Raw genomic sequence first — 14,497 nt, forward strand, 5'->3', positions numbered from 1 at the left:
TCGGGCTTCCAGGACACTAAGCAAATCTTAATACCACCAGCATTTCAAACATGCTCTAGCTTCGATATCATAAAACCCAACTCAACACTCCTTCAATCTGTGTGCATTTCTAGTCTCCCTTTCACAGTAAAATTTCTGGAACAAGATTTTTATTTTTGACATAATTTGTTCCTCAGCCCATTTCATTCTGGCCTCAGTCTGGCTTCGAAATCTTTACTAAGGTCACAGAGTAACCTCCACTTGCCAAATCCAGTGACTGCATACTTTTATTTTTTAAAATCCTCACCCAAGGATATTCCCTCTGCCCCCATTTATCTTCAGATAGAGTAGGGGGGAGAGAGGGAGAAACATGGACATGAGAGAGACATCAACTGGTTGCCTCCGGCACGATCTCAACCAGGGCCAGGGACCGAACCGCAACTGAGGTAAGTGCCCTTGACTGGAATCGAACCTGAGACTCTTTGGTCTGTGGACCGATGCTCTAACCACTGAGCAAAGTCTGCCAGGGCGTGACTGCATGCAGTCCCCTGTTTATTGGTACCTGTCATATGCTAGGCTTTTGCTATTCTCTGTGGACCGCAGGCCGATGCTCTAACTGCTGAGCCAAACCGGCCAGGGCAGCTTTTGCTATTATCTGTATCGGGGTACAGTGGAAAACAAAGCAGAAGAAAGTCCCTGTCCTCATAGGGCTTGTGCTCTAGGGAGAGTGATAAAGCTTAAACATGTATATATATATAAAATATGTCAAGATCACAAAAGACTCAGATTGTATGATTCCATTGGTATGTAATGTCCAGAATAGGCAGATCTATAGAGACTGAATAGATTCAGGGTGGCCTAGCGCTGAAGGAATGAGAGAGAACTGGGGAGTAATTACTAATGGGGTGATAAAAATATTTTAAAATTAGATTGTGGTGATGGTTGCACAACTCTGTGAATACACTGAAAACCATTGACTTGTGCACTTCAAAGGGTGAATTGTATTGTTTGTGAACTATATCTCAGTAAAGTTGTTAAAGAATGTCAGGAGGCCCTGGCTGGTTTGGCTCAGCTATTAGAGTGTTGGCCTGTAGACCAATGAGTCACAGGTTCAATTCTGGCCAAGGGTATGTACCTCGGTTGAGGTTTGTCCCCACCCTTGGTTGGGTTCGTGCGGGAGGCAACCAGTCAGTGTGTCTCTCTCCTGTCAGTGTTTCTCTCTCTCTTCCTTTCTCTCTCTCTCTCTTTCTTTCCCACTCTATCTGAAGATAAATAGAAAAATGTCCTCAGGTGAGGATTAAGAAAGAAACAACAAAATGGCAGATCACTAGTGGTATGTAATAATCTAAACCTGATGGGGGTTGGAGGTGCTGCTTTCGATAGGTCAGGGGAGACATTTCTGACAAGGTGACATTTGAGTAGATATTTCAATGTCAGGTCACTTGTCAGGTCTTGCGCACATCAGAGGTTATGAAGGCGGCATGCTAAATGCAAAGGCCCTGAGGTAGGAATTTTCTTGAGTATTCCAGGAAAAGTGTGGCTGGAATGGAGTGAGCGAGAATAATGGAGTGGGATGACTCAGGTCAGATAACTTCGGTTATGGAGGGCTTTGTAAGGGCTTGTTGAAGACTTGGATTCTTTTCTTCTATGTGCAGTTACAAATCCAAAATCTCTGATTGAAATCAAAGGTCCTTTGCAGGTTGGTGGGGGGGGGGTTTCCATTTGACATCATTGACATTCTCTTCCTCTGTTTATCTGAAACCTGTAGGAAAGAAGGCTACTACTATTCTCTAGAAGGAAGGAAACAAGGCAGACCTACACAGTGGCTCTCAACTTCACCACACCCTTGGCTTTAACAACGAAATTATTTTCCTTTCTAGTATTGCAGAGTAAAATTGACATTTTAGGAGGATGGGCCATGTCACCCATGGCTTAGAGAACCAACCCCTAAGCATTCCATGTTAAATCCCAGTTAGAGAGGCCTAGCCCTGCTTCACTAGATCACGTTGTGTTCTGTCTCATTTTGATACCCTTTAATTTTGTCCAATTCTGTTTCACTTTTTTGGCAATAATATGGTCATTATTCTGTCATTATCCCAGTATCCAGTAGCTCCCTCACCCCAAGTCTTGACTGATTTAATTCATCATTTTTATTGTCATCAGAAAGCAGTTACTAAGTACAGAACCTGGGCATACTGCTACATTAAAAACTTTTATACTTGAAGGCATTGCTCACTGATTGGCCAGCTGGAGTTTAGCTAATAATAAAATAATTTTTATGACTCTTTAGTGAGCGGAAGAAAGGAGTGCACTTGGAATAGCAATAACATTGGTGTTACTGATGGTATCTTTTCTGCACATCTTTTCTTTAAAAAAGAGAAAAAGGTAGGTTGTTGTAGATTTAGCCATTTGTAGTAACTTAAATGTGTAACTAAGTTTGTGTGCTTGATTATTAACTTTGGGTGGGAAATGCTGTGGCTTTTTTCCTTTTATGGGGCTTGAAAATAGATCAGTGTTTGGTCTGATTAGAAATAAGCCAGCGTGGAGGAATGGGCTTTGAGTTGGGAATTAGAAGATGTGCTTTACCCCCAGCTTGGCCATAGCTAGCTGTTTGACCTACTCGAGCTAATAAAGCGAGAAGTGGACAAAAGGACATGCAGCGCCTCTCTCTCGTCTTCTGAATGCAGCCGTAGTGGGTTTTTTACGGCATGATCACTTTTTATATAGAAGCCAGTCTAAAGTCTGTATGTCAGGTGACAATCACCTGTATTAAAAACATCCCTGGAAATACTTTCAGAAGGTGCCCCATTTGAGGTTGTCTCTGCTACATCCAGCACAGTCAGCTCTTTCCTCCAGCATTGGAACAGATCACTGGCTCTTCAGTTGAGCACCAGTTGAAGCAGCTGGCTTGTGTTTAGGGACCATATTTTGTGAAAAATACATCTTTAAATACTAGACTCATACAGTGTTGTGAGATGCACAAAATGTGATTGGCACATGGAAACTGAGTGACTGTAGGATTCATGTTGTCTGTTTCTCTCCCTCCCTCCTTTTTTGCCAAGTGAGTAAAGTTGAATTTGTGTGAATTAAATGTGGATATTCTGTAGTCCCACTGTACTGAGGATATTTCCTCTCCATTTTTATTGCTACTGTCTAACTTAAAACCCTAATTATCTCCCACCTCAATCACCTCCAGTCGTCTTCATGAAAGGCCATTCTGAATCCAGGCCACCTGTCATCTATGCCACACGTTTGCCATAGAATGATCTTCCTAAAAAACTCCTACTTTAAATAACTTGCATGGCACCCAGACTCAGAGCAGTACTTCTCAAACTTCTTTACCAGCCTTCAGCTGTGGCAGAGGTTCCGTGACTTAGGTACGCCCAGGGGCCTGGGAGCCTAGCTCAGTGTGGTGAAATCTCTTCAAGGTCTTGTGCCATAATCCTATTTTTCTCTTCCTGTAAAACTCTTGCAGATGCATTACTATTGAATAGAATTGGTGTTGCTTAAATGTGCCATGTTTATTTGTTATATTTGCATATCCTGGGGTGGCCCAGTATTGGAAATACTTAGGAACTGAAATCTAAACTCTGAAGTAGGATTCAGAGTGTTTTTTTTCTGACCTTAGCTTTCCTTTCTCTGTCACCACATTGCTTCTCACATTTGAAGATCTGATGGTGTGGGTGCACTGGAATGCTCTGAACATATGAATCCACGTCTTGGTGTCTTTGTGTCTACATTCATTTATTCATTGAGTGTTCATTGAGCATGTATTGTGTGGCAGATATTGTTCTAGATACTAGACGTATACAGCAGCAGTCCTTCATGAAGTTCACATTCTAATGGAGAGGAAGATGACAAACGTAGGACATGATAAGGACTTTTCTTTTGCCTTGAATGCCTTCCCCTTCCATCAGTACTTTTGGGTGATTTAGAATTAATTTTAATTTGTTCACATTCTAGCTAGTTGTCCCTATATTTACTGAATAATTATCTCTTCCTTGTTGATTTCAAATGCAATTTTATCATATATATTGTTATATGTGTTTCTACATATGTTTATCAACCCTTCCATTGGTTTGTCTTCTTGCACACATACCGTACTGTTATAGTTACTATACAGTACTCCCCTGTTATCCATGGGGGATACATTTCAAAACGCTCCCTCAGTGGATGCCTGAAACTATATAGTGTATATAGGGTTGGTTAATAACCCTATACTCTATATATACTATGTTTTTTTCTATATATACCCTTTCACTTAAAGGAAGCACTTTACAGCTTCTCTGTGTCATGTCTGAATTGCTAGCATCACTAATCTTGAGCTTTGGGGTCATTATTAAGTAAAATAAGGGTTATTCAAACACAAGCATGGTGATATGGGCCAGTTGATCTGATAACCGAGATGGTGGCTCCTACGTGGCTAACAGGTCGTGAGCTTATACAGTGTGGATACATTGGACAAAGATGGCTCATGTCCTAGGCAAGTACGAGATTTCGTCACACTACTCAGAACGTCACACAATTCAAAACTTATAAATTATTTATTTCTGGAATTTTCCATTTAGTGTTTTTGGACCGTGGTTGACCTTGGTCAACTGAAACCACAGATAGCAAAATCATGGATAAGGAGGACTACTGTATCTTTATATCAAGCACGGGCAAACTACAGCCCACAGGTCAAATCTGGCTCACCACCTAGGTTTTTATCAAGTTTTAGCAGAACACAGCCACACTCATTTGTTTATGTATTGTTTATGGTTGCTTTTGAGCTACAGTGGCAAAGTAGTTGCAACCGAGATCGTCGAGCTCAGAAAGTCTAAAATATTTATGAACTGACCCTCTACAGAGAGTTTACCAACCTCTGTTTTACCCTATGTATTGATATCTGATAGGGTAAGTTCTTCCTCATTCTTTTCCAACTTTCTTGGCAAGTCTAGCATGTTTGTTCTTTCAGATGAACTTTAGAACTAATCTGCCAAGCTTGTTTGATTCCCTTCCTTTCCCCACCTCTTTCTTGGGGCGGGGAACTGGGATAAAGAAGAGGAATTTAATTGCATTTAATTTGTAGTTTAGTAAAGGGAGATGTGTTTGATTTATAATACTGGGTCTTTTCATTTCAGAAATAGAGTATCTCTACATTTACGTATTTCAGTAAACTTTCATTTGAATGTTGCATGTTTCAGTTTATTCCTACACATATTATTGCTTTTTGTTGCTATTATAATTGAGGTCACCTCCCAGCTATATTTTACAAGTAACTATGAGTTAAAGGAAAGGTCTTGATTTTTCTGTATTCAAATTGTTTCTGACCCTTTTACAGAAGGAAACTCCTATTAGAACTGTTAATTTTAAAATTTGATTTTTTTTTTTTTTTGGTTGATGGTCATTGTCTGAACTTACCCATAATTGTTTCATCCTGAATATTTATAACTCTGTCCATATTGTGGGGTTCTGTACCTAGGGTAGTATTGGAGAATGGACTCTGACCTCTCAGAGGCATTCATTTTTTTCTTTTATATTATATAGGTCACAGCAAATGGTAATAAAAACAAACACCAGAAACTTTATGCTCAGTCAACCTTTGTTGCATGTTTTAAAAATACCCAGAAGATAATTTAAGCAAGCTATTTATCAAGCAGGCTGGGCCTTTTTACAAACACATTTGTTGCTTTTAGTGCAGAATATAGAGTTTGCATGTCACACAGGAGAATCAAACCCAGTCACTGCTTTCCTGTGGAGAGCCATTTGATCATAGAGTAAAGGTGACTTAGCCCCGCATTTATCCTTTGGAACTGAAATATGAGCCAGAGATTTTTATGAATCAGTTAGTGCTTTCCTAAGTATGTTCTCTGTAAAGCATTTGCTCTTTACCCTTACTTTAACTTCTAGTCCTTAAATGTGAAATCTGTTTGCGATTTTGAGGTCTATTACTTGCCCTGAGCACTGAACAGATGAACCATAAATTTAGTGTGTGTTAACCTTTGTGGATTTATCTTTTAATGCCATTTTTGTCTTTTTTCCTTGAATTTGTGTCTCCTTAGCTTCTTCATGAAACTAAAGAAAATGTATTTATGTTGGTTCCTTTTGTTTTTATGTGTGTGTGTGTGTGTGTGTGTGTGTGTGTGTGAAGTGATAATGAGGCGGTGATAGTAGTAGACATCTGATATGGAAATGGAGAATTGCTGTCATATATTATGTGCTTTGTAAAATGAACTTTGTCACCCTCATTGCCTGTAAAGTGAAACTTCATGTGCAGAACCTGGTCTTAAACATTTCTGTATATTTTTTCCACTGTGTGCTGGTTATCTTTGACCATCATTCTGAACATACTGCTGTATGAGTATAGCAGTGCTGTCTATCTTAGGCTGTGGAGGTGTATCAGGCCATGTGCCTCATTCACAGAGGGAGGGAACGCCAACTTTGGGTTTCTGAAATGGGGCTTTATGGGACCTGTGGAAATTAGAGACCATTTTAGATAGCTGTTTGGTGTGGAAAATGGTATAAGCAAATATAGTGGTAATTGATATCTTTTATTGAGCAATTGTTATGGTCCTGGCATTGTAATGAATGTCTACCACATCTAGGTATTGTAACTTCATTTTACAGATGAGGACATCGAAATTTCGTTTAAGTAGCTGGTAGAGCTAAGATTCAACTCGCTGTCAGACTCTAGAAAGAGGTACTTTGGGGCAGGAACTCTGTGTTTGTGTGTGTGTAAGGATTTAGCAATTTTTACTTGTTTATATTCTCTTAGGTGACATTTGAATTAACGTCGGGTGGTGAAGAAAGTATAGCATGGGAGGCCTGGAAACCACATTGCTCTGTGATCTTTGGCAAGTCCCTTTCTCTCTCCCCTCCTGTGAGGCCTCAGTTAAAAAAGAGAATCGAGATCCTTAAGTTTTCTGTTTTTGTTCTTTGGGGGCCCATGAGTTTAACTCAGGAATTAAATTCAAGATGATGATGGAATGTATCGTTTGTCTTCCTGTTTTTAAATTGAGAATACAAAAGGGGGTGGTTTTGGCTCCTAGTAGATGCAGGGGGAGGGGATGGTGTATGGTTAAACTCCCCATTGTGCCTTGCAGGTCAGGAGAGAGCTGTTGCTTCTAGCTTTAGAGATCTCTCTGTTTATTAAATATAAACACTAAGTAAATACACTCACATACATATACATACACTCACACACTTCTAATACTGTACAACTTCTCTGTGCAATGCACTAATTAAGATGGAAAAGGTTCTGTGCTGCATATGTCACCATTTTAAATATGGCTAAGCTATTTAGATGCCAAACAATTAACACTTGTCTGTATTCGTGGCAATTTAGAGCCAGAGGCCCTGGTCTGGTTGTTTCTCAGCCAAAAACTCTCGTGGAACATTCTCATTGGCTGTGACTGTTAGGTGCTTGGCTGTGGTCAGGTAGGCTGGAGGAGTACATGTGGACGGGCACATGTGTGGCCTGCTGCTCCTGACAATGGAGTGTGAATGTCAGGGCTCTGCTGCCTGCTGGCCCTTCTGCCCTGTAGGCCAGCCAAGAGCTGGATTCCTGCCACAATTTAGAAAAGAAAGTAAAGCTTTCTAAATACTGGCCGGGAAATCAGCCTGCTTTCCAGATTCAGAGCAGCCGCCCAGAGTCTTGTCCCCCCCGCACAGACAACTTGTATTGTAGTCTTCTCTTTGGGTTTGTTCTTGGCATCTGATACATGTCCCAAATAAAATATTCCAGTGAAGGGGGATTTTAGAAAATGGGTTTTTTATTAGAATGGCATAACCTGGAGCATTGCAGTATATTTTCAAGGTTACTTTCAAGACTTACCTTTATGATAGTAAAGAAGAGCAACTAATGTAAATCCTGATATTTTGTGAAAATACATTTGTTGATGCTTATTCAAATATGAAATTATAGATTCTTAACTCACTTTTACATGGCCTAATGTGTATATAAGCATACTTTCTAAACATCATTTGAAATTAGAAATTCAAAAGCCTAACAGTTTAATTGAAAGTTTTATGTTGTGTAGAATTCTAAGATGGAGCAACTTAATTCTTCTCATATGTATAATTTAGCGTGTAATTCTGCAACCATTAGAGATGATTCACTAGCTGATGTATTCTTTGTTCTGGACATGTTTCTCTATGAGTGTGATTTATGCTTCTGTGTTTCTGGTTCTGTGGCACATTGAATATTGTGGTACAAGTAACCATAGCCTCCATCACAGGGCTCAGCCTACCAGACTCAGAGTTTGCAGGATAAATCTTTGATTTGTCTGTTTGACTAATGGGAGGGGGAGGGGCTTAGATTCCTCTTCTGCTCTCACTGTTGTATTAAAGCCAACAAAATAATATATTGTAAGAACTGCTCTCTTGTTGGGAGCTTGATATTATTCTAGTAATTCTGGGGAAGAGAAAAGGAAAGAGAAAGTGAACACGTTTCATTTGAGATCTACTATTTGTGTAACTTGTTTAATTTGCTAACATTATTGATATTTTTCTATAAAGGTCAGGTTGATTGCTGGTAGGATTTTATCACTATTGAAGTATTTTGTTTTACCTTACAATTCACATGAAAATTTCATGAACTTTAACATTTGGTTGGGGTTTAATTTATTGTCAGACTGTTTCTAGAAGATAGGTCAGTAGTTGCATGTTGTATTTTATTTAATGCAGATCAAGTTAATGGGGATACTATTCAGTTGTATTAAAACATTTGCTTATCATGTCTGAGCTTTCTGTTTTTCTTTTTTATAGTCTTTGCAATATGGGACATAAATGACACTGAATTTTCCTTTTTTTTTTTTTAAAGACTTTCAGCTGAATTCTCATCTCTCAACACTGGCAAATATTCATAAGATCTACCACACCCTTAATAAGCTAGTAAGTCAATCTTTTATCGACAAAGCTGCCAACTGTTTATGTTTAAATAGTTGTTTTAAATGTAGTTGATAAAAACTTAGGTTATGGATATTAAGATAGCAGCTGTTTATGAAAATATTGAATTTTAAAACTTGTTGTGATGCTATGTGATTTATTGGTAATAATGAAATATTTTTTGCAGAATCTAACGGAAGACGTTAGCCAAGACGATCACCAAACAGGTACCTATCTGTAAATACGAACACTACTCAATTTAAAATAAACTTCCTAATATAAAGTTACAAATACCAGCTGAGAATGCTCTACATTGTAATACATTCCATTAACAAGTTGTTACTTGGTTGAGGATTTTTTCAGAGTGTATGAGGCAGCCATGTTACAGTTCCTTCCCAGTGTGAAATCTGTTCTGGGGCTCTGGCTATGACAGAGTACTTCTGTCCCTTTAAAGGGGGTGGGATTCTCCCTAGTGGTTTCCAGATATCATTTCTCTACTGCAGTATTTTAGTTTACATTAAAAATTCACTACAGTGATGCAGTTTGAAAGGTATTCCATAAGTGTTTGTTGGATTGAGATGGAAAATGATTTGATAGGTATGTAGGGTGTATGTATGTGTTGCATAGGTCCTGAGGACTTATAAATGGGAAAATTGAAACTTAATTATTGTAAATGATTCTCTAGCCCTGTGAGTCTCAGACTTTAGTTAGCATTATAATCACTTGGGGTGGGATTAGTAAAACAGATTCCTGGGTTCCACCCCCAGTGTTTCTGATCATGTAAATTTGGGGTGGGATCCCAGAATTTGCATATTTGACAAGCTCCTAAAAGATTCTGATGAAGGTGGTCTGGAGACCACACTTTGAGAACCACGTCTCTAAACTGTTGAAAATCATGAAGTTTAGAAACTTGCACTTGATTTAGAGTTAGTAAAACTTCCAGCACAAATTAAAATATATTTAAAATTTTTTGAAAATTACCGCAATAATGTATGAATACATGCTTGTTGGAGAATTTTGAATAGCATAAAAGTAAATTTAGGATTAAAGAGTGACAGTCCTCCTTTATGTCTCCCAGTCCAGCCTTCCCCCAGTTCAAGTTTGATCTTTCAGACATTTTTATATGTGCATATACTTTTATAGTTGTGGCTTTGTATTTAGCATTGATGAGACCATACTGTACGTACTATACAGCATCATTCTTTTTCCATTTAATGGTGTATCTTGGAGGTTGTTGGGATTGAGAACTCTCCCCATCCTCCCCTCCAAATTGGTTCATTATCAGTTGAAATTAGGTACAAGATGGAGATTGAAGTAACAAGTTTATTGGAAAACACAGCTTAGTTTGTAGCATAAATGCAGAAGCTCTTCAGTATTTCACCTGAATCAGATACTCATCTTACACTCAGTCACCGCCGCAGCTAGATAAGCACAGGCCAGCACACCCTCTGCTCCCTCTCTAGCTCCCACTTGTGACAGTGGAAGTGTCTGAGTTTCTGTCGGCAGGCCCATCTGAAAGGGAGTTCAGAAGGGGCTCAGACCCTCTACATTTCCTTCTCCCTGGATCACCAGTTAGATCAGAGACTCCTCCTCCCAGGGAAAGGAGTGAGACAAGGGGGCCGAGACTGTGCCAGGAGTGTTCTGAAGGCCAGGCCACAGAGTGTCCCTACACAGGATCTTGTTTTAGTAAAGGTAGATCAATTCACAGAGAGTCAAAAGCAGTTTCCTTAGTAATTTCAAAGCAGTGTATGCACATGGTTTTAAAAGAAGTGTTGATGCCTGGCTGGGGTGGCTCAGTGGTTGAGTGTTGACCCATGTACCAAGAGGTTGCCAGTTTGATTCCCGGTCAGGGCACATGCCCAGGTTGTGGGCCAAATCCCAGTGGGGGGCATGTAGGAGGCGGCCAATAGATGTTCTCTCTCATTGATGTTTCTCTCTCTCTCTCTCCCTCTCCCTTCCTCTCTCTCTCAAAATCAATAAAGAAAAAAAAATGAAGTGTTGAAAAGGTATAAAAATTTATGGTTTCTATCCCATTTTATCACCTCAACTCCCATTCCCACTACTACTGCTACTACACATTTGACTCTCTAGAGGTAACTCTTACATTCTTGTATTTGTTTCCCAGATAGTGATGGTGGTGATGATGATGATGATGATATATTTTTCCTCCTAAATACAAGTGTGCATCTGTATGTGCCTCTTGTTTTTGTCACTCAGTATATTTTGTAGATCTTCTTATAGTAGCATGTTTATAAAGCATTTGCTTTATTTTTTAATGAATGCATAATTTTCTAATTCATGGATATATCATAAGTGTGTTTAACTTTTAGCTACTACCAGTAATGCTGAAATAAAAAATTCAAGTTAGTTTTAATAGTTAAAAAAGCCTGGCCGTTGTGGCTCAGTGGTTGAGCATCGACCCATGCACCAAGAGGTTGTCGGTTCGATTCCTGGTCAGGGCACATGCCCGGGTTGTGGGCCAAATCCCTAGTGAGAGGTGTGCAGGAGGTGGCCAGTCATTGTTCTCTCTCATCAATGTTTCTCTCTCCCCCTCTCCCTTTCTCTCTCTCTAAAATCAATAAAGAAAAATAATTTTTTAAAAAAAGCGCACTTCTCTCCTATTTTGGGCCAGTATGTTGGTAGGCTTTGGGGATATTTTTAAACTTAAGTGTAGTTTTTATTTTTAAAACTGAATTTCGTCTTTGTAAAGTCTTTAGGTTGACTTCCCCTTAGCTAAGGTAATACAACCTCTAAGTTCTGAATCTTGTACATTATGTAGTTAACTTTGAACTTTCGATTAAAATGAGTATGGTTACTGTTGTAATTTCACATTTAAACGTTTAATCTGAATGTGGCAATTTAATAACTGTAAGTTATAATTAAGGAAAATGAAAGTGGAAAGTGTATTTAGCCTCTTTCACCTCCTGGGGATAGTGGCTGTGTCTGATGTTTGGTTATGACATGCTGGCGCAGTGCCTGGTACCTCCTCAGTGCCTGTCAATGTCAATTAGCGTCAGTAATTTCTTAGAGTTGTCAATTTCATGAACATTTCTCTATCTGTTACAGCACCAGTGTGCTTACCATACCTGATGGAGTATGCTTTAAAAATTAAACAACATAAAATCTATAATGTTTGGAAATCTGAGAAAGTTAATCACTGTAATGCCTGTTGGAATCTCTTGGCACAACAATACTCTGAGCAATTGTTATAACGACTGTATATGGAAGAGCCAAACGCCAGGTGCAAAAGAGGCTGGTATCTTCCTGCTCTGTCTCTTCTACCACTTTTCTTTGGTGCTTTTAACCTTTCTCCCACCAAAAATAAATAAATAAAAATAAAAGAGACAGACAAGATTAATATTAGAGAATGCTGGGAGTGAGTAAAAAAAGTTAACGAGGGCAAAAAAAATGGTGAAGCAAGATGGTAGATGTCAGAAGTCAGTATTATTTAGAGAGAAAGGAAAGGAAATTAACTTGTCTTAAATAGTGGGATAAAAATTGCTCATTTAGACACTTAATAGTTTTATTCAGGCAAGCAAGTAGTTCAACGATCTGTTCAAGAAAATGAAATAAAATATTAGGTACTGGTAAGGTGTCTTAAAATGCAATCTGTTTATCAACTCAGATTACTATATCTGTGACATTGTTCAGTGAAAAGTGAGGTTAAAATAGCTAGCTAAAAAGTACTGAAGTGGCACAATGAACCATGTAAAATGTTAGTAAGTGAAACAGGGCTATATGATACAAAAGTCACTAAAGTGAAATTAGTAAGATTTTTTGTATTGGAACATGAATTTATACTAAATTTGGAAAAGTCAGAAAAATAATTGTATAGAACTTTTATTTGGAGATGACTAGAAATTGGGCACCCAATCTTACATGTTTTACAGAAAATAAATCCTAAACAGGACATTTTTTTACTTGAGGCCCACAGCAAAAAAAAAAAAAAAAAAAAAATTATTGAGAATAACATCCTTAGTTAAATCATTATCAAAACAACAAGTTGGGCAGTAGACACTGAAGGGCCTTTGTCTGATTCTGGTAGGCTCAGGTTGCTCTTTAAAATGATTTTCTGGGACCAAACATTAGGATAGATCTGTTGAAAAATGTTGGCAGTATTTCTAATTGTTTAATGTGGGAAGAATGGCTGTATTCATTGAGTACCTGATTTATTTGAAAATATAGTTGGTTAATAGAAGAATTTATTTGTTTCTCTTTGAACACTGAACCAAAAGGAAATAAACCTGAACTCAAATCATAACCTTTGGGTAAAAAATATAAACAGTTTTTTTAATTGCCTTCCTAAGGATCATTTAAATATGAAAGCATCAAAAAAGAGCTTCTAATGATGGGAGAGCTGGGAGGGTTTTCACTCACTGTTCATCTAATATAGAAGTAGACTGAACACCAGAATATCAATCAAGACAATACAATTAAGGGGCCTGAGTCATAGTTTGGGATTACTATTCTACTCTTCCTCATTCTTAATTATTATTATTATAAAAAGGCTTTCCTCTTTCTTATGTTCCTGCCAAACATTTCTTAAAAGATTTAAGGTAGCTCCTCAGAATCTTTTTTTTATCACTGGTTTTCCTTAGTGATTGTTAGAGAATGAAAACTCGTAGCTCTGATAGTTTCAAATGAATTTCTGGGTTTCCTAAAGTTTGTTAAAGTTGCTTTTATTTTAAACATCAGCCTTAATATTTTGCCTCTGCCTGTAATGTTGAATTGTTTGTATTCCAGGAGATACTTTAAAAATAGCTCATTCTTGAAAGCAGATTCCATAACATTCTTGTTTATATTATTTGCTTACTAAATTTTTTTTAGTTTAAAGATAGTTTAATTGAACTATTCTGATACACATTGAGACAATAAAATCTAAATTTAACTCTACAGATAAATATAAATTTGTAGAATATATTTACTTAGATTTAGGTATTTTTATTGCAAAAAGACATCACAGCGTTATTTTAAGAAGCAAACATTCTAGACTATGTGTTTTAAAAAATCCCACCTGCCAAGAAACTTCAAGTGCTTGCTTTACTGAGAAATGGAAAAAAGTCTGAAGTTGTGGTGTATTATCTATTCATAAATGTCTTAAATCTCTGGAAATGTACTTTTTGTTGTTTTTTTAAGCAGAATTTGATTTGCACATGTTAAAGGAACATTTATTCAACAAACATTTTTTGAGAGTCTGCTGTAGGACTCTGAGTGCATGCACCTTATGATTGTTGCACTAAGAGATTTATTGGCTGCTGTGTATGCACGGGTGACCCAAACGGGGCCCTGCAAACCAAGGTGCGCCTTTGTCCGTGCACTTAGAGACCCGCCTTGTTGCCCTTGCTCAGGAAGGGTCCTAAGAGGTTGGATTGGGTAGGGTGTGGAGCATCCAAGCCTTGAATTGTGTTTTCTCTGTATATTTTGTTGATTTGGTTCATGCTGGCAAATTATTTTAAGTACACTTAGTTTTCTGAAGCATTAAAAATGTTTTTTTATGTAGCCTGAAACTGCGCTGTCATTATGGGCTCTGGGGTTCTACCTGAGCAGCTGTGTCCTGTGCGCCGTCACTGGGGAATGAGTTTGACTCATCCTTCCTGTGAGGTGGAGGTGTGAGGTCAGTGAGCCGCGGGTGCCGAGCTGTAAAGAGCAT

General features: G+C 38.2%; 1 protein-coding gene across 6 annotated transcripts in view; it reads left to right on the forward strand.

Annotated features, from left to right (window-relative positions):
* The window catches only part of DCUN1D4 (defective in cullin neddylation 1 domain containing 4), a 71,226-nt gene that overhangs the window by 13,888 nt on the left and 42,841 nt on the right, over window positions 1-14,497 (forward strand). For 3 of the 6 annotated variants that reach the window (XM_036279278.1, XM_036279287.1, XM_036279296.1), the window contains exons 2-3: window positions 8,783-8,853; window positions 9,035-9,074. In XM_036279278.1, coding sequence (XP_036135171.1) covers window positions 8,783-8,853; window positions 9,035-9,074 — 111 coding nt within the window. Of the gene's footprint in view, window positions 1-6,642; window positions 6,662-6,744; window positions 6,816-8,782; window positions 8,854-9,034; window positions 9,075-14,497 lie in introns of those variants that run through there. The other 3 variants (XM_036279305.1, XM_036279323.1, XM_036279314.1) reach the window with 3 other exon arrangements.

The sequence above is a fragment of the Molossus molossus genome, unplaced genomic scaffold, assembly GCF_014108415.1.
Source record: "Molossus molossus isolate mMolMol1 unplaced genomic scaffold, mMolMol1.p scaffold_m16_p_1, whole genome shotgun sequence".
In the NCBI taxonomy this organism is placed as follows: domain Eukaryota; kingdom Metazoa; phylum Chordata; class Mammalia; order Chiroptera; family Molossidae; genus Molossus; species Molossus molossus.